Consider the following 20,792-nt stretch of genomic DNA (forward strand, 5'->3'; position numbering starts at 1 on the left):
TTGTTTGCTGCCCAGGGTAGCTTTGAACCATGATCTTCAGATCTCAGCCTCCTAAGTTGCTAGGATTACGGGTATCAACCACTAGCACCTGGCTTCCCTGAAGGCTAGCCCTCTCTATCATTTGAGCAACAGTTCTGCTTCCAGCTTTCTGATGGTTAATTGGAGTCTCATGCTTTCCTGCCTAGTCTGGCTTTGAACTGCAATCCTCAGATCTCAGCCTCCTGAGTAGCTAGGATTATAGGTATGAGCCACCAGTGCCCGCTCTACCTGCCTTTTCTTATAGACCTGTACATGAGGTTTTATTTCAGGGTTATAGACATGCTAGTGTGTGGTACTTCTAATCCACCATCTCGTCTCTGTCCAAGCATTTCTCTTCTTTTTTTTGTGGTGATACTCGGACTTGAACTCAGGGCTTCACACTTGCTAAGAAGGCTTTCTACCACTTGATCCATGCTTCCTGCCCCTAACTTTCTAATTTCACAGGGGTTTTACAAACATCAAATAAAAACATGTACAGATGATGAAGTCATCATCAGATTGCCTTTCTCTGGGCAGTACATAGAAGAGAAGGTAGTTCTCACCCGACAGTAAGAGATTTAATAAAATTACAAGATTGCATAATTAATGAACTAATTAGTAAGTAACCTGTAGAACTTAGTTTACCAAGTACAAAAGATAGTGAAAGAAAGTATTATTCTATTCACTTTTTTTTTTTACTTTTCTATTTTTGGTGATAACTAGCTATTGGATGTAATGGTGGTCATAAGAGGTCATGGAATAAATACATATATGCCACATTGAAATTCACAATCTAAAATTACCATCAGAAGTTTTAACATTGCTTAAAATGCAATTAAAGGGCTGGGTTATGTCTCAAATGGTATAGAACCTGAGTTCAAACCAGTATGGACCCCCAAAACTAAAATCAAAGCTGGGTATGGTAGCCCAGGCTTTCATCTAAAAATTTAGAGGCTGAGGCAGGAGGATTGCCAGTTCAAAGCTGGCCTTAGCTATCTAAGGAAATCTTGCCTCAAACAACAGGAAGTTAACTTGGGTAGGTCTCTCTCTCTCTCTCTCTGGCTGTACTTCTAATTTCTACCTCTTGAGTAGCTAGCTGGGAATGAAGATATTAGTTTCCAGAAGCCTACTCCCTCAGCCCCCCTCAGTACTGGAGTTTGAACTCAGCCTTGTACTTGCTAGGAAACATCTGTTGTTACTTTCACTCACTATTGGCTACATTTGAGAATCTTGTATGTCTGGGAATGTGGCTTAGTGGTAGAGTGCTTGCCTAGCATGCATGAAGCCCTGGGCCCAATTCCTCAGTACCACATAAACCAAAGTGGCACTGTGGCTCAAGGAACAGGGGCTGGGAATATGGCCTAGTGGCATGAGTGTTTGCCTCATATACATGAAGCCCTGGGTTCGATTCCTCAGCACCACATATATACAAAAGGGCAGAAGTGGCGCTGTAGCTCAAGGGGTAGAGTGCTACCCCTGAGCAAAAAGAAGCCAGGGACAGTGCTTAGGCCCTGAGTCCCAAAGCCTAGGACTGGAAAAACAAACAAACACAAAAAACAACCAAAGTCATCAATGTTCTCTACTTTATTAATTTTTGATATTCCCAACACATGAACTATAGCTCATTTTGAGATTTTTTTCAGTGCATTTTACGGCAAAAATGAATAGTAAATCATTAAAATGGTCGTACACAAACCAATTCTTTTTCTTATAGTTTACAATTTGTTGAAAAATTGTTTTGCTGTTTTTGTTCTACTAGCCCCTCTAACAAAACAGTTCAGAGCAGAAAGCTTACAGTTCTTATGATGGTGCAAGAGACACAGCCTTCTTTCTAGAAGGGCTGATGATTATTAGCAGGTCCAAGTTACACACACTGATTGGAAGACCACATCAGAAGAAACAGAGTAAGGCACCACTCTTGGGAAATTAAGGTAGCTTGCAGTAACAGGTGTTGAGCACTGTAAATAGGTGCTTAATAAATACTAGAATGAATGATGAAAACCATAATTCACACTATTCTTTTGTCAGCAACTCTTCAACCTCAATAAAATACTGATTTAAAAAAGATTTGTACCTGAAGGCAACTTCCTGATCTCTTTTTATTTCCATACTTTCTTCTGCATTTAAATTTCCTTGAAAAGAAACTAAAACCACAGATTAAATATACTCAGTCACATATAACTGAATCACTGACAATATGAATAGCAATTTGTTTTAATTTTTGAGTGAACAGAGGTAAGATACAGCAAACTTATCCAGATGGATAACACATAATACTGACTATTAACCTACAAATGAAAAAAAGATAAGAAAAAAAAAAACTGGTTCGATTTTAAAATATTTTCTGTTTTCCTTAATGCCTTTGTTGTTGAGAAAGGCCAAGACCTTATCATGTTGACATGAACACATCTTAAAAAATTGTCTCTTACTTGTAATATTTAATAAAACTAGGTATTGAAAAATGTTCTGAAACTTTTCAAGTCAATGTTGTTTTCAAGTATATTAAAATGGTCAGAAGAAAAAATTCCCCGTGGTTATAGTTCTAATTGATTTATAAATATACCTTTTAAAAGAGAGTTCCAGCAGAGGTGGGTAATGGTGAGCTCCTCAGACACAGGCACAGAGTCTTTGAAGAAACAAAATGCCTCGTTACTACAACCTGCTCATCTATTTCTGTAACACTGATTTTTTTTTTTCAGGCACAATGGCTGAATCCACTTCTGGATCATGTTCTTCCTCCTCTTGGTTGGTTTGTAAGAGTAGTGTACTTCAGTGAGGAACAGAGCAAAACACAAACTCTGAGAGAGACTTTACTTTTCACTACAAAGAAATCAAAGTCACTGAGTTCTCACCTGTGCATAGCTGCTGCCCCTGTGCAAAATAGGGGATTCAAACAGCTTGAGGATCAGAAACTGGATAAAAGATTAATCACCTAATAACTTAGGTAAAAGGTTTTAAGATGGTATTGCTCACATCACATGAATAGGTTGTCAGGAGGCCCGCTGTGTTGTTTTAACACTTTGGTCTTGCTGCAGTGTTACGGTGCCCTAGCAGGGACATTCGTGCTTAGCTAGTTTTAGTCTGTGCAATCAGGAAACAGGTCACTCAGTGCAAGGACTCCAGTCTGGGAGGGTTTGGGGTTAGCAGTCTTACAGAGCATCTGTTACTCTGCTGGTTGTGCCGTGGGATTGACTCTCCAAAGGGGCTTGTGATAAACCCAGCCATCTCCCTGAAACAAATGGAAAAATATATTAAAGAGCCATTTCCCCAATATTTTCAAAATTTGAAAATCAGAACTTTGAAAAGTGAAGATTTGAAAATCTTCACTAAAATGTAATTCTTTTATTTTCATATATAAAGCTTTTGTGAGTACATAAAAATTTGTACTTAGAGACTGTGTTTAACACTTTGTCCAACAAAGCTTACCGTTTAGCTGAACTCTTTAACTACTATTTGCTCCTAAGTAGTCTGTAATCTACTGTAAGCAATAGTGAAAGCACAAAAGAGGAAAAGCTCTTGCTCCTCCTAACAGCATTCATGAAACATGCGCTGTATGCCTAGCACTCTGTTTAGGAGCACAGGGGAGATAAAACCCAACTTTTCAATAATCTGTAGTTCTTCATAGCAAAGTAGCTCAAAATCTGTTATGTAGTGGTTGCCATCCATTACCCTTACTGGCTCCCTGAAGTGTTTCTTGCATGTAACAGCACCCATTACCGTAAAACCATACACAGGATGTCACCTGGCTCTCTAAGTCCTCCCCCCACCCCCCACTCCCTGCTTTTTTTTTTTTTTTTGGCCAGTCCTGGGGCTTAGACTCAGGGCCTGAGCACTGTCCCTGGCTCCTTTTTGCTCAAGGCTAGCACTCTGCCACTTGAGCCACAGCGCCACTTCTGGCCGTTTTCTGTATATGTGGTGCTGGGGAATTGAACCCAGGGCCTCATGTATACGGGGCAAGTACTCTTGCCACTAGACCATATCCCCAGCCATGGCTTCTTTTTTTTTGCTCAAGGCTAGCACTCTGCCACTTGAGCCACAGCGCCACTTCTGGCCATTTTCTATATATGTGGTGCTGGGGAATCAAACCCAGGGCTTCATGTATGTGAGACAAGCACTCTTGCCACTAGGCCATATTCCCAGCCCGGCACCTGCTTTCTTAATGAGCTTTAAATGACAAAATATAGCTGAGCATTTGTGATTCATACCCATAGTCCTAGCTGCTCAGAAGGCTGAGAGCTAAGAATCATGGTTCAAAGCCAACCAAGGCAGAAAAGTCCATGAGACTCTTACCTTCAATTGGCCACCAAAAAGTCAGAAATGGAGCTGTGGCTCAAGTGGTAGAGTGTTAACCTTGAGCAACTCTGTGCTCACCTCCTTGGAGTTCAAGACCCAAGATGGCATGCAAGCATGCGTGTACACATGCACACGCGCACACACACACACACAAAGATAAAGCTTGAGGTTACCAGAATATAAATTTTTTTGTCTCTTTTTTTTTGGTACTGGGGATCGAACCCAGGATGATGCACTTGCAAAGCAAGCACTTTGCCACTGAGCTACCTCCCAGCCCTCAGAATATAAATTTGAAGAGTAGTTACTATGTTATTTTTTTCATATACAAGTACAGAGATATAAATTTATTATTACCATCCATGAAATCAGCAGGTAAAATATTGAAAAAAGTGTAAGTAGTGGGGCTATTGCAGTAAGTCACAGATTTTCATGCCAAAATCACAACTGGATTACTTCTTCAAGATTCCTTCCCAATAATGATGTGTCAATTCAAATTCAATGAGTTTTCTCAGACATGGCTATAATAGGTAAGGTAATTATTCTTTTTGGGTTTGATTCATCATTCATCTTACTTTGAATCTACCAGACAGTAATGAACAACAAAAACTTTAAAGCTTTTACATTTAGTGCTTATGGGATGTTTTTATTGGCACATAATTGCTTCTTATGTTAACTCCAAGGCTTTCTTGCTGTTAGTCTGGACCTAACTCTGGTGAACTATTTGAACTGATAAAATTGTTTTCTCTTTTATGATGCTGAATGCTGAATCCAGGGCCTTACACATGCTCAGTAAGTGCTCTCCACTGAGTTACACCCTTGACAAAAATTCCCAGCTGCTAAGTCCAAATATGTATTTTTTTGTTCTGGTAGTATGGTGGTTTGAATTTAGGGTCTCATACTTGATGGGCAAGTGCTACCACTTGAACCAGCCTCAACCCTAGGAAGTCTCTTATACATGGACCCAGATTTCCTTTATCAGCCTCAATACTTTTTCATCTAGCCACTTCACTATCTTTGGTATAGGCAATTAACTTTCTCCTATTGCTCTCTAGAATGGAAGTGAGCACAGAGTTTCAAGTGTGGTAGAGAAGAGAGCCAACTAAGAATTACATTTGCTGAGCTGGGCACCGGTGGCTCACACCTGTAATCTTAGGAAGCTGAGATTTGTTTATTTTTGTTTTTGTTGCCGGTCTTGGGGCATGGACTCAAGGCCTGAGCACTGTCCCTGGCTTCTTTTTGCTTCAGGCTAGCACTCTACCTCTTGAGCCACAGCGCCACTTCCGGCTTTTTTCTATATATGTGGTGCTGAGGAATCGAACCCAGGGCTTCATGTATACGAGGCAAGCACTTTACCACTAGGCCATATTCCCAGCCAGGAGGCTAAGATTTGAGGATTGAAGTTCAAAGCCTGGGCAGTCCATGAGAGTCTGATCTCCATTTAACTGCCAGAAGACCAAAAGTGGCACTGTGGCAAGTGGTGGAGCACTAGCCTTGAGCTGAAGAGCTCAGGGACAGCACCCAGGCCCAGAGTTCAAGGGCCAAGATCAATAGAAAAAAAAATTAGATTGGCTGTTATTGTGATCAAAAAGTAGGTTAACATTTTCATCTGTGGCCCATTTAAATTCCTGTGGATACTTCATCTGTATTGTGAGTAACCATTTTGCTTTGACAAATTGTGAAACACTCATGAGAAGGCTCATGGTTAACCTGCGTTACTTTGAAAAACAAGGATGTGTAAGTGATGGCAACTCAACCAAGCCTAGGGAAGCTGAAGTCTTCACTAAGCAGATAATGAGTGTTAGCCTGACTATATGAAGGACTTACCTCTTTAGTAAAATACTTGGTTTTCCAGGGTGTTCCTGTTTCAGTACGATGCCGCTCTTCAGTCCTCTGGCGTTCTTCTAGAGTACGTTTATGCTCAGTGGCCTTATCAATTTCAGATTCCCTCAGCGAGTCTGTCACATTTTTCCATAATCGCCTGAAATCGCCAAAATGCATGTTTTACAAACATCCCTTAAAAATAAGGTAAGTACATTTTCTAAATCAGATCTATCATTTTATGCCTATGAGTTAGAAGAGCATTGACATGATGGCCTAAATGCCCAAAACGTGCTGTTTCTGTTTACCGTCTCCCTCCCCTAGTCCTAGGGCTTGAACTCTGGCTAGCTGTCCCTGAGCTTTTGTGCTTAAGGCTAGTGCTCTACCACTTGAGCCACAGTTTCATATCCAGGTTTGGGGATTCATTGAAGAGTCACACAGACTTTCTTCCTTTTCCTCTGGCTTCAAACCTCAGCTTCCTAAGTGGCTATGATTATTATAGTCTCCAGTCATTGGTGCCACGTTTCTGCTTCTTTTTAAATAAAATTTAATTTGAATTTTCCAACGCATAAAAAAATTCATTTTCAGGAAACTTGAGAATAACAAATAAACATACATTTTTAAGAAGCTGCAATATAAAACCACTTGTACTTTTCTGCCATGATGAAATAATGAGGCCAAACTTCCCCAACTTTGTCAGCTTGAAAACCAGAAAAAATATAATGAAACAATGATTTTCAAATGTGGAGCAAAAGACAGTTCAGGACATTAATCTTTGAGGAAAGAAAAAAGATAAGGAAGTTCCTATAGTAAGTTCAACTCATTCACTGCTTTAAAAGTTTGTAGGCCAGAGAAGTTTAAATCTCAAGCAACAGGAAAGTCAAGACAATTCTTTGAGAAAATTATAGTCTTCTCAACAAATGGTACTGGGACAAACATACAAAAACATACACTTACATGCTCATAACACATCATATTCAAAAATTAACTGAGAAGTATCACAGCCCCAAATGTAAGCTGTATAACATTAAAACTTAAAAGAAACATAGTAGAAAATCTGTGAGATACATAGAGATTTCTTAGGTACAATAAAAACCCAAATCCATAAAACCATTGATAATTTTACCTAACAAAAATTAAAAACTTTGATATGGAAAAAATAGAAGATTAAAAATGAAGAATAGACCAAGAAGGAATTATTTGTAAAACATATTCACTTTGTATCAACCAGGCACAGGTAGCTCATGCCCGTGATCCTAGCTACTTTGGAGGCTGAAGTTACGTCTTTTCTGTTCTTTCTTTTCTGTGCCAGTCCTGGGGATTAAATGCAGGGCCTGGACAAGGTCCCTGAGAGCTTTTTGCTCAAAACTGGTGCTTTATCACTTGAGCAATAGCTACACTCCCAGCTTTTTTTTGGTTTGTTTTAGTAGTTTACTGGAGATAAGTCTCATGGACTTTCCTATCTGAGCTGGCTTTGAACTGGAATCCTCAGGTCTCAGCCTCCTGAGTAGCTAGAATTACAAGCATGAGCCATTGACACCCAGCTGTGAGAATCTCTTATCTCTAATTAACCAGCAAAAAGCCAGAAGTGGTGGTATGATTCAAGTAGTAGAGCACCAGACTTGAGCAGAAAAAAGCTCAAGGTCCTGAGTTAAAGACCCATTACCATCATACACACACACACAAAAAAAAATATCGGTATCTAGAATTCACAAAGAATGCCTATAACCTCCAAATAATATGACCCGATAAAAAATGGCAATAGAGATGCATTTTGCCTAGTGAAACGCAGAAGTTCAATCCCAGTACAGTAAAAAAAAAAAAGTATCTTTTTTTTTTTGCCAGTCCTGGCGCTTGGACTCAGGGTCACCTGAGCACTGTCCCTGGCTTCTTTTTGCTTAAGGCTAGCACTCTGCCACTTGAGCCACAGTGGCTCTCCTGGCCTTTTCTATATATGTGGTGCTGAGGAATCGAACCCAGGGCTCATGTATATGAGGAAGCACTCTTGCCACTAAGCCATATTCCCAGCCCAAGTACCACTTTTTTTTAAAGACATAAGAATGGAGGGGGGCTGGGAATATGGCCTAGTGGCAAGAGCGCTTGCCTCCTACACATGAAGCTCTCGGTTTGATTCCCCAGCACCACATATATGGAAAACGGCCAGAAGGGGCGCTGTGGCTCAGGTGGCAGAGTGCTGGCCTTGAGCGGGAAGAAGCCAGGGACGGTGCTCAGGCCCTGAGTCCAAGGCCCAGGACTGGCCAAAAAAAAACAAAAAAAAAAGGAGGAAAGGGCAATAAGTAAAATAGTCATTATATTTAATATATATTATATGAAAATTGAATATAACCTGAGGGTAAGGATGGATGAGGGAGAATGACAGAAGGGGTAACACTGACCAAAATGTATTGTACTCAGATAATCTGACTATGAAATCAAAATGTTTGTACTACTTAAAAATCATCATAGTAATAAAAAGATAAAAGCGCATCTCACCAAATGTAAGGAAAATGGCTGATAAGTACGTGAATATGTACAATGATACTAGTCATTAGGGAAATATCAATTAAAACAATCATTATTTCATACCAAAGTAGAATGAGTATAATAAGAGACAATAGCAGATGTGGAGGACCCAGAATGGTATTACATAGCTAGTAGGGATGTAAAATGGTTTGGTCATTTTATTGTTGTTATTGTTCTGTGCCAGTCCTGGGGCTTGAACTCAGGGCCTGAGCACTGTCCTTGAGCCTTTTTGCTCAAGGCTGTTGTCTACCACTTGAGCCACAGCTCCACTTCCAGATTTTTGGTGGATAATTAGAATTAAAGAGTCTTTTCTGCCTGGGCTGGGTTCAAATTGCAATACTCAGATCTCAGCCTCCTACTAAGTAGCAAGGATTTATAGGTCAGTGTCTAGCTGGTAGTCATTTTGGCAAACTGTTTTGCCAAAGTAGTTTAGCAGTGTTCAAAACGTTAAACATAAAACTGACTTTCAGTCCAAAGATGCCTCCGAAGCCAGTCTCTCAGCTTGTCCAGTTCAGTTGCTATTCTCTCCTTATCCTCTACATGGTCTGGAGCCACGCCCTATTTTATCTAAACCTTTGGGCAGTGTTGGGAGAGGAGGAGAGCAAAAGGGAAAAGAGACAGGATGAGCTCAAGTGGACTGAGAGTGGGCCAAAGCCACAGGAGCAGCATATTTAAGTGAGGTACTAGTAAACCTCTAGGTCCTGGCTGTGCTGGATGGATGCAAGGATGCATACCTGGATTCAAATGGATCCTGTTTCTCCAGTGGTCTTACTCGTTTCTTTGTCACTGTCAATTTAGTCAGGTCCACATACTTCGTCTCTCCATTGCTGTAAATGAACTCCAGAACACTATTCCATTCCCCTTGTACCCTGCATACCACGGTGTTGGTAATGTTGTGCTTTACCTCGGCTGTCACCCTAGAGGTGGGCAGAAAATAAAGACAGGCTCTAGTTACTGACATCTAGGTTACAATTCTAAAAACTAAGAACGCACTCTGCAAATCCAGCCAAAATGAATACTAGAGCTCATTTCAATAGTCAGTGCCAAAGTCATCATTTGTTGTAAAATCCTATGATGGTACCCTGAATAATTTTTAAATATCAACTTTACTTTTTAAGAAGAATACTAGGCATCAAATTAGACTTTATTACCAAAAACAAAGTGTGATCATTGATATTTTATTTTCTATTACAATCTAAAAAAGTTACAGCACTACAATCTGCTTAACTTAAAAACAAAACAAAACAACAAAACAGTCCTGTCTAAATATCTTCTACTTCTGGATATATATACATAGATTTGGATACACACACACACACACACACACACACACACACATCTCCTATATCCCATATTATCCTATATTAAACACAAAGAATCCTAATTTTAAGATAAATATAAATTTTAAAGATAAATTTTAAAGATAAAATTTAAATTTTAAAGATAAATATAATTTTAAGATAAATATAAAAGGTAGATGATTTAATAAGTAGAAAAACACAAGAGAGGGTTGGGAATATGGCTTAGTGGTGGGGTGCTGGCCTAGCATGCATGAAGCCCTGCATTTGATTCCTCAGTACCACATAAACAGAAAAAGCTGGGAGTGGTACTGTGGCTCAAGTGGTAGAATGCTAGTCTTGAGCAAAAGAAGCTCAGGGACAGTGCCCAGCCCCTGAGTTCAAGTCCCAAGACTGACAAAAGAAGAAAATTGTAAAGGAATACATGAAATATTTTTAAATTTCTGGATAAAACTGAAAACAACAACAACAACAACAAACAAACAGCACCCCTATGTAAAAATGATAACCAACCAGGCACTAATGGCTCATGCATGTAACCCTAGCTACTCAGGAGGCTGAGATCTAAGAATGGTGATTCAAAGTTGGCCAGGCAGAAAAGTCCCCGTGAGACTTTCATCTTCAATTAACCACTCAAAAACAGGAAGTGACGATGTGGCTCAAGTGGTAGAGTACTAGCCTTGAACCTTGGAGGCTCAAGGACAGCTCCTAGGTCCTGAGCTCAAGTTCCACAACTGACCAAAATAAATAACCATTATCATAAAACTGACTTCAAACTTTACTGAAGTTTAATGAAGAATTACCTGACTGTTTATCAAAAGACAGGTATACTGCTCAAATAAAGGGTAGGAACAGGCTAAATTTATTTATTTAAATTTTTTTTATCATTTTATTTTTTGTTTTTCTTATTTATTGTCAAAGTGATGTACAGAGAGGTTACATTTCATATGTTAGGCCTTGGGTACATTTCTTGTACTGTTACCTCCTCAGGCTAAATTTAATAAAGTTTATATGTTTATTTATTGCTGATACTAGGGCTTAAACTCAGGGTCTAATTACTGTCCCTTAACTTTTTCACTAAAGGCTGGTGCTCTACTACTTATACTACAGCTCTATTTCCAACATTTTGTGTGTGTGTGTGTGTGTGTGTGTGTGTGTGTGTGTGTGCGCGCGCGCGCGCGCGCGTTTAGTTAACGATAAGATTCTCACAGATTTTTTTCCTGCTCAGGCTTTGAATCATGATCTACAGATCTTGGCTTCCTGAGTGGCTAGGATTACAGACATGTGTCATAGCACACAACTTAATGAAATAATTTGTGTTCACTATAGGGCACAGGTAACAACAAGGTCAGATTAAAAAGAGGTTCAAGACCCAGGAAACACTCAGTGAAAATTACGTTCTGACTGGGAATATGGCCTAGTGGTAGAGTGCTTGCCTCGCTTACATGAAGCCCTGGGTTCAATTCCTCAGCACCACATATATAGAAAAAGCCAGAAGTGGCGCTGTGGCTCAAGTGGCAGAGTGCTAACCTTGAGCAGAAAGAAGCCAGGGACAGTGCTCAGGCCCTGAGTTCAAGCCCCAGGACTGGCAAAAAAAAAAAAAAAAGCATTCTCGAGCCAGACTGTCACTTCCTAGCTTTTGTCATTGGCATGAAGCAGCCAGAGATAAAAAGTAAATGAACAGGGCTGGGGATATGGCCTAGTGGCAAGAGAGCTTGCCTCGTATATATGAGGCCCTGGGTTCGATCCCCCAGCACCACATATACAGAAAATGGCCAGAAGTGGTGCTGTGGCTCAAGTGGCAGAGTGCTAGCCTTGAGCAAAAAGGAAGCCAGGGACAGTGCTCAGGCCCTGAGTCCAAGGCCCAGGACTGGCCAAAAAAAAAAAAAAAAAAAAAAAAAAAAGTAAATGAACAGATACAGTTGTGTATTAAAAAGTTTTATAAAAACAATTATCAGGCTAAATTTCACTGCAGGGGCACAGTCTGCCAACCTTTTACCTCATCTGAAATGTACAGCAAACTTCCACAATTGCAATTTCATCTAAATAATTTTCAATGCTAATAGGCTGCTCCATCTGTCTGACATGTCTTTCCTTCCTAGCTGTACTCCTTATCCTTCAAGATTCAATTCAGCCATCACATTGTTCTGGGAGCTATTTCTCATCCTCTGGCCTGATGTATGTGTTTCTATTATATGTACGCAGGACATTGGTCACATGGTACTGGTACTGATACTGCTGTAAGGAGTTTACCCTCATGAAGACTCTTAACAGGCATAGAAGAGCTTTCAACTCTGCATTCCAGAGTGCCTGGCAAATAAGCAGATGCATAATAAAATTTGTCTGAATTGATGAATGAGAAAGTAACCCTCTAAGAACTTAAGTGATGTGCATAAATTAATACCATCATCTAGAATAGGAGTGAGCAAAAACATCTATAAGGAAATATCAGTATGTCTGTCTGGCATTTGATAAACTTTTACAATATGCTGACATTTTAGACGACATATTTGTCAAGACTTGTGACCATCTCATTTCTGTGGATAAGGAAACTGTGGCACAAAAATTTAGGCAAACTGCCCAAATCAAATAGTAATCAAGGTTCGAATACAGTTCCTGGTAGACTCTTAAAACTCAAGTTCTTTCCACTATTTTTTTTTTCTCTTTGTTTCGGCAGTATTGGGGTTTAAACTCAGGACCTCGCTTTTGCTTAGGTGGGTGCTGTACATCTGAGGAATGCCTCCAGCCTCTTTCACATACAAGCTTTCCTAAAACAATTTGACCTTAGGTCTGACAGTCCCATTTGATGCAGTGATAGATAAAGCTGAGGTGCCTCAGAGAACTACTTTATAAGACAAGGAGAAATCAGGGACCTAACCCAAGGAAAAAAGGTTAAGACTCTGGTCAAAAACAACTCATCTGTCTCAGAAAAAATATATTAAACAGAAAATAAACATAAATGAAAATCCCATCCCATCCATTTAAAATAAAGAATAAGGAGTTATAACTCAAGATTTAAACAAGAATAATGAAGTGCCACATATGATTAAAATGTTCTTACCGGTGCAGCTTGCCACCATAAAATGGCTTAGTATGAAAAGTGATGCTTGCTGAATACCCAGTCTTTGCACAGTTGACGCTGACTTTGCCACCTAGTTCTACCCAAGGAACAGTTAAAATTGACCGGGCATATGCACAAGGTAGGGAGAATGTATACTCTTCTCCATGCTCCAAAAGACTGAGGATACCTGAATGTAAAAGCACGAGGGCGGTCAACATCGTCATAAAGAAATGGACAGTAGGGGGAGGGGGGAATGAGGGAGGAGGTAACAAACAGTACAAGAAATGTATCCAATGCCAAACGTATGAAACTGTAACCGCTCTGTATATCAGTTTGACAATAAAAAAAAATGGACAGTAGAAAAAGCCACGTTATTTTCCTGTCCAGAAGTAAACATTAGTTTGTTTAACTTATCTTTGGATGATACTGACTACATTTACAATTACAGTTGATACTTCCTGGTAAGTCAGGGTTACTTTCACTGTGATCTTACTGTCTCTTTGGGTTCATGGGATCAGTGAATGCTACAGAGGAAACAGTTTGAGTTCCCTCTCAGAGGTGGGGAACTAGCCTATGGGCCATACAAAGCCCCTAAAATCACAGCAGAATAAACATGTGGTGCTGAGGAATTGAACCCAGGGCTTCTTTATGCATGCTAGACTAGTACTCCACCAATAAGCCACATTCCCAGCCCTGAAAAATTATTAAGGACACCAAGAGTATTCTCAGTGGTAGAGAACTTGCCTACAGCATTTGTAAGCCTCTAAGTTCTATCCCAAATACCACCCAGTAAATAAATAAATAAATAAATAAATAAACAAAAGAACTATTAAGCCTTTTCATAAGAAACATGTTTCTAGCTATAACTTATTTATATAATGGAAGACAATGTTCTTGGGTATATCTGAATTATTATTAGTAATTCAAAGTTAAAAAAAAACCCACTGTATTTTAATACGTTTGTAAAAAAAAAAACCTGTCTTTATAAATTAGGTTTATGTTTTCCTTTGCTCTTTCTTTCTTTCTTCTTTTTTTTTGGTTAGTCATTGGGGCTTGAACTCTATGCTTGGTCACTGTTCCTGAGTTTTTCAGCTCAAGACTAGTGCTCTACCATTTAAGCCACAGCACCATTTCTGGTTTTCTGGTGGTTAATTGGAGGTAAGAATCTCAAGTACTTTCCTGCTCGCACTGGCTTTGAACCTTGATCCTCAGATCTCAGCCTCTTGAGTAGCTAGAATTACAGGCATGAGGACTGGTGCCCAGTGACACTATACCTCTTGAACCACATCTCCAACCAGGCTTTTGGGTGGTTAATTGAAAATATCAGTCTGGTGGACTTTTCTGTACAAGGCTGGTTTTGAATCTAGGCCCTCCAGGTCTCAGCTTCCTAGAGAGCTAGCATTACAGGTGTAATGACCTTCCATTTTAAGAATGTATTTATTAGCATAATGCAGTCACCATGGTAGAATGTAAATTCTAAAGAAACATATAGCCAGTTTTGAATAAATGCAAGGACAGACACATAGGATGAGATTCATAGAATTCTAATTCTAAAATTTTAGGGTGGGGATGTGGCTCAGTGGTAAGAGATTTTTTTTCCCTGGCTGTGGGGCTTGAACTCGGCCTGGCGCTGTCACTGAGCTCTTCAGCTCAAGGGTAGCTCCATACCACTTGAGCCACAGCACCACTTCTGGTTTTCTGGGGGTTCTCTGGAGAGAAGAGTCTCACGGACTTTCTTGGCCATGCTGGCTTTGAATTGCAATCCTTATATCTCAGCCTCCTGAGTAGCATGGAGTACAGGCTTGAACCACCGGTGCCCAGCTGGCAAGAGCATTTAGTAAGCATCCATGAGGCCCTAGGTTCAATACCCAGAACTATATATATATTTTTTAAAAAGCCAGTACAGTGGCTCCAACTAGTACTAATCCTCTCTAAGAACTGTTTGGGACATGGAAATTAGGAGACAGCAACTTGAGGATAGCTAGGATATTTAAAAAAAGTTTGTGAGATTCCATCTTGACTGATGGCTAGGTGCAGCCAGTTAGTTACCCCAGCCATGAGCAAAACACAATGGTGGACATAGTGGTGCCCAACTGTCATTCCAGGGACCTGGAGAAGCACAAGTAAGAGGATCAAAGTCCAGGCTTCCCTGAGCATAAACTGAGAGCCTTTCTTAGTAACCAATGCAAAAAGAGCTAGCCTAGTGAGTGGCTCAGTGATAGAGAACCAGCAGGTTATGAGTCCTGGAATTCAAATCCAAGTACCTTTAGAAAAACTAAAATTGTCTAAACTAAGTTGTCTAATAATTAAATGGAATTTTCTTCTCATATTAAAAATATAGCGAACAGGAGCAAAATGAATTGTTATAAAACCAATTTCTTAATTGTATTTACTTCCTGCTGAGGGTAATAAACCAATGACAATTTTATTTCCCAAAGGCAATTCATAAATATACAAAAGCACTTAAAAAAAAAGAAATTAACTTTTTTATATTCCTTCATGAAGATACTTTTTAAAAAATTTCTTGAGGTATTTTCTTTCTTGAGAATGAAAGAGAATACACCAAATTCTCTTTATTATATGAGCTGAAAAGAGGAACTGTTTTGAGGAGAGCATGTCAAAAAATGAGGTTCTAAACCTGGCTATACCTCAACATTTATGGTCTGGGCACTGTCTCTGACCTTCCAACTTCAATCCTTAGTTCTCAGCCTGAAGAGCTAGGTCATAGGCATGACCTACCAGTGCCCAGCAGTAATGTACTTCACAGGTAATTATACAATCATTATAATATTTGCCTTACAAATGACACAGAAAAATGAATGTATTTAGTAAAGAAAAAAAAGCAGGACACTAAATTGTATCTATTACTCACTTTCATTTTCTGAAACAAAAAGTATGAATAAATCTACCAAGTGAAAAATATAATATGCTAGGCTGGGGATATGGCCTAGTGGCGGGAGAGCTTGCCTCGTATACATGAGGCCCTGGGTTCGATTCCCCAGCACCACATATACAGAAAACGGCCACAAGTGGCGCTGTGGCTCAAGTGGCAGAGTGCTAGCCTTGAGCAAAAAGAAGCCAGGGACAGTGCTCAGGCCCTGAGTCCAAGCCCCAGGACTGGCCAAAAAAAAAAAAAATATGCTAGCTCAAACTAACCATCTGTAGATGAAGGGATCAGAGATGCTTTTATTCCTGTTTCAAATTTTCTTTTCTAGTTTTAACAAGAAAAATATACTTGGGGCTGGGGATATGGCCTAGTGGCAAAGAGTGCTTACCTCGTATACATGAAGCCCTGGGTTCAATTCCCCAGCACCACATATACAGAAAACGGCCAGGAGTGGCGCTGTGGAACCCCAGGACTGGCAAAAAAAAGAAAAATATACTTAAAAGTCAGAAAAAGTATATTAAAGGATAAGCTAGTTACTTCATAGTTATAGTCTCCCTACTCTCCAACAAGCGTTCTAGAACACAATAGAAATTGGAACAAAGAAATCAGTATACGTAATATTTTTTGTTTGGTTTTGTTTTTTTGCCAGTCCTGGGCTTGAACTCAGGGCCTAAGCACTGTCCCTGGCTTCTTTTTGCTCAAGGCTAGCACTCTGCCACTTGAGCCACAAGCACAACTTCTGGCTTTTTCTGTGTATGTGGTGCTGAGGAATCGAACCCAGGGCTTCCAGCTCTAGTATACGTAATATTTTAAGTCTTCTATTCTAATACACAAATATTTCAAAATAAATATCTATATTGCTTCTAAAAATCTGACTGTAGTTTAATATTAAAAATTGAAGAACAAAAGTATTTCTACTTACCTTCTCCAACCATTGTCACACCTATTGACATGCCTAAGAATTTGCTTTTAGTCCAGACATGGGCATTTACACACATCTTCCGTTCTGCACATTCTGCATAAAATCCTGAGACTGGAGGATGATGGGAAACCTGCTCAGCAACAAATCTGACTGTGTAATAGTCTGATCCCATCTGGCTCAAAGGTTCTTCTGACAGATGAGCATGATTTGTGACTGCCTGGGTGGAAGAGCTGCTAACAGTATTGGATGCTACCTCACTTTTTGGCATCCTCCAAGAACAGTGAAATGTTTCTCCAATGATAGGATTGTATGGTTTCTTAGCAATAGCGCCTTTCCGGCCTTCATGAAATGAGGTAAGATAGTACTCAACAAAACGAATCATTCTGTCTTCTGCTGTGGCTCCATTAGTGATGGCTATGAATAGGTCTGGATGAGACATAAAATCTGCATACATTTCCAGCAAGGATCGTTTCTCTAGGATAAATGTAGGAAGCACCACCTGAAGCAACAAGAAAAATGAACCAAAAAGAAAAAATTCTTATCACCTTCAAAGCATTCATTCTAAATGGACATTAAAAACACTGATACAGGGCTGGGAATATGGCCTAGTGGCAAGAATGCTTGCCTCCTCCTACACATGAAGCTCTCGGTTCGATTCCCCAGCACCACATATATGGAAAACGGCCAGAAGGGGCGCTGTGGCTCAGGTGGCAGAGTGCTAGCCTTGAGCGGGAAGAAGCCAGGGACGGTGCTCAGGCCCTGAGTCCAAGGCCCAGGCCTGGCCAAAAAATAAATAAATAAATACATAGATAGATAGATAAATAAATAAATAAAAACAATGATACAGGGGCTGGGGATATGGCCTAGTGGCAAGAGTGCCTGCCTCATATACATGAGGCCCTGGGTTTGATTCCCCAGCACCACATATACAGAAAATGGCCAGAAGTGGCGCTGTGGCTCAAGTGGCAGAGTGCTAGCCTTGAGCAAAAAGAAGCCAGGGACAGCGCTCAGGCCCTGAGTCCAAGCCCCAGGACTGGCCAAAAAAAAAACCCAAAAACCAAAAAACAATGATACAGGGTTAGGAATGTGGCTTAGTGGTAGAATGCTTGCCTAGCATTCATGAAGCCCTGGGTTCCATTCCTCAGTACCCCATAAACAGAAAAGGCTGGAAGTGGCACTGTGGCTCAAATGGTAGAGTGCTAGCCTTAAGCAAACAAAGCTCAGGGACAGTGTTTAGGCACTGAGTTCAAGCCCCAGGACTGGCATAAAACAAACAAACAATGATATAAAAAAATTATTCGATCTTATTAAAAAATAAGCATGCTGCTAGGTGCTGGTGACTCATACCTATAATCCTCATACCTATAATCTAAGAGGCTTGAGAGCTGAGGACTGTGGTTCAAAGCCAACCCAGGCAGGAAAGTCCATGAGACTCTCTCTAATTAACCACCAAAAAAAGCTGGAAGTGGAGCAGGGACAGTACCTAAGCCCTGGGTTCAAGCCTCAGGACTGGCACAAAAAGCATAACTATGTCAATATGTATACTGTTTAGGAAAGAATGAAAGAAGTCAGAACATACATACATACACATATATGCATATACATATATATACGTATATATAAATATTTAAGACAGGTTGTCACAATGTATCCCAGGCTGGCCTCTAATTTATGACACACATAAAAAACATGCATTACGCATATTTAAGCAAGCTAGTTTCAAAAGAAAGTGCTTTGGCTTAAGTAGTAGAGTGCTAGCCAGCAGCAAATGAAGTTCAGGCCGAGTTAAAGCCTCAGGAATGGGGGACAAAAAAAAAAAAAGAAAATGAAAGCTTGCCAAAATGGCTATGATTAAACATAAACACTGGTCAAGAAAAGACTATAAAACGCTATCTTGATTGGTTTGGGAGATGGTTCCTCAGATTATATCTGTGTGAGCATTTTCAGAGATGTCCAGATCATAAAGAGCTTTGAGTTAATGGTTTAATCCAGTGATGGATTCAAAACTGAATAGAATTCTGAGAGGTGGTTTAACTGTGGAAGGTGGGGCCTACTTGGCAGGTTTCTGGGGCCACACCTTTGAAGAGTATGCCTTCCTGTCTGTGTCCTCTTTGATTCCTAGCTTTCATAAAATAAGTGAGCATGCTCCACCATGCTCCTTCTTCCATGCTTTGCTTTGCCATGGGCCTAAAAGCAATGGGGCCATGCCAGGCAACCACAGGTGTAATCCTACTCAGGAAGCTGAGATCTGAGGATCATGGTTCAAAGCTAACCTAGGCAGGAAAATCCAGGAGATTCTATTTCATTTAACTAACAAAAAGGCAGGGATGGAGCTGTGGCTCAAAGTGGTAGAGCACTAGCCTTGAACACAAAAGCTTTTCTTTAGATTTTCCATTGTAGTACAGCAATGGATCCTTTTCATTGTGCACAGAAAAAAACCCAAAACACAGAAACTAAGTGCTTTTTGCCATGAGTCTTTCCGCACATAAAAAAATAAAATAAGGTGCTGGGAATGTGGCTTAGTGGTAGAGTGCTTGCCTAGCATGCATAAAGAAGCCCTGGGTTCGATTCCTCAGCACCACATAAACAGAAAAAGCCAAAAGTGGTGCTGTGGCTCAAGTGGTAGAGTGCTACCTTGAGCAAAAAGAAGCCAGGGACAGTGTTCAGGCCCTGAGTTCAAGCCCCAGGACTGGCAAAAAAGTAAATAAATAAAAATAAAAATTAGATTTTAGTTTGTTTGCGCCAAGTAAGCTGTGTAGGGTTACACTGGGACTAAACTCCCAGCACAGACTCGCTTCAAACTCAAGATTTTCCTGCCTCTGCATCTAGAAGTTGATGAGGAGGATGGGAAGGCAAACCATGAAGAATGAAAAGTCCTGACAACATTAGCAAAGTTCAGGACCTGGAGTACAGCTCAAGTGGTTAAAAAAACAACACAAAACCCAAACCATTCAGATACTCTCCTGCCCTAACATTCTCTGTGGTCAGTCTGTCCTCTTACTCTAGTTAAATCCATGCCCAGCTTGAGCTGGGACAGAAGATGAAGAATAACGCTGCGCTGCTCCTCCACAGCTCCCAAGTCATCCTCTTTGTTGTCACAGGTGTCCTCAATCTCATCGTCAGTGTTGATTTCTTCTGGTTCCTAGGAGGAAAATAAAGCAGAAGTCTAGAGTTATAAGTACTGACCAATGTCAATGAAGAATAAAATATTCAAGCTTGAAAATACTCACACTGGTCCTAAACAAATCAGAAGATGGGTGTAAATCTTTCTGAAAATAAAATTTTCATTATTTCGCCATGGGATAAATCGCCTTCAAAGGGCCTATTATTAATGCAATTGAACATTTTGTGGTTTTGCCATATGCATTGCATATGAAATGTGTTTTATATAAACAGGAAATTCCAAAAAGAGCAAAAACTGTCTCATTCGAATCTCAGGCTTGACCACCTGTCTGGGGATACCATCAATATCTGTAATTGACATTGATGAGTTCACAGTCTTACCCCCCCACTATTTAAATTTATCCTTTAATTGTCCTTGCATTGTATAATACATACAAAGATAGTTAAATTTATCAATTAACAGGTTTCTGACCACATTTTTGCTTTTAACTTCCTTTTTTTTCTACTTCCTTTCTATCAAGAAAATCTACACAATCTCACATTCTAATAAAAATAATCTTAATAGAAAAAAAAAACCCTCACATTCTGAAAATCCCATAAACGGTTAAGACAATGCAAGCAACTACTGTTCGTGTATGACAGAATTATTCTATTTTTATGGTCTTAAGGACAGATCCCAAAGGCTTTCTCAATCCTTGTTTTTCAGTAAGTATATATTTCATTAAATGTTTCTTGATATGTAGTCTAAATTATATAGTTTAAGTAGACTTAAATGTTTGCTCAGTATAAAACAAGAGAAAGCTAATAGTCTCCTTCTCTATGTCAAATGTAATTTTTTTTTTTTTTTTG

General features: G+C 39.8%; 1 protein-coding gene across 1 annotated transcript in view; it reads right to left on the reverse strand.

The window, feature by feature from the left end:
• Positions 1 to 1,581: 1,581 nt before the first annotated feature.
• Osbpl11 (oxysterol binding protein like 11) overlaps positions 1,582 to 20,792 on the reverse strand; it is a 65,762-nt gene continuing 46,551 nt past the window's right edge. The window contains exons 8-13 of the mRNA XM_048346808.1: positions 19,822 to 19,962; positions 16,821 to 17,319; positions 13,012 to 13,198; positions 9,387 to 9,569; positions 6,136 to 6,289; positions 1,582 to 3,247 (exon numbers count right to left, since the gene is read on the reverse strand). Of these exons, the coding sequence (XP_048202765.1) occupies positions 3,182 to 3,247; positions 6,136 to 6,289; positions 9,387 to 9,569; positions 13,012 to 13,198; positions 16,821 to 17,319; positions 19,822 to 19,962 (1,230 nt within the window). The 3' untranslated portion in view covers positions 1,582 to 3,181. The remainder of the gene's footprint in view (positions 3,248 to 6,135; positions 6,290 to 9,386; positions 9,570 to 13,011; positions 13,199 to 16,820; positions 17,320 to 19,821; positions 19,963 to 20,792) is intronic.

Source organism: Perognathus longimembris, chromosome 5 (assembly GCF_023159225.1).
Source record: "Perognathus longimembris pacificus isolate PPM17 chromosome 5, ASM2315922v1, whole genome shotgun sequence".
In the NCBI taxonomy this organism is placed as follows: Eukaryota; Metazoa; Chordata; class Mammalia; order Rodentia; family Heteromyidae; genus Perognathus; species Perognathus longimembris.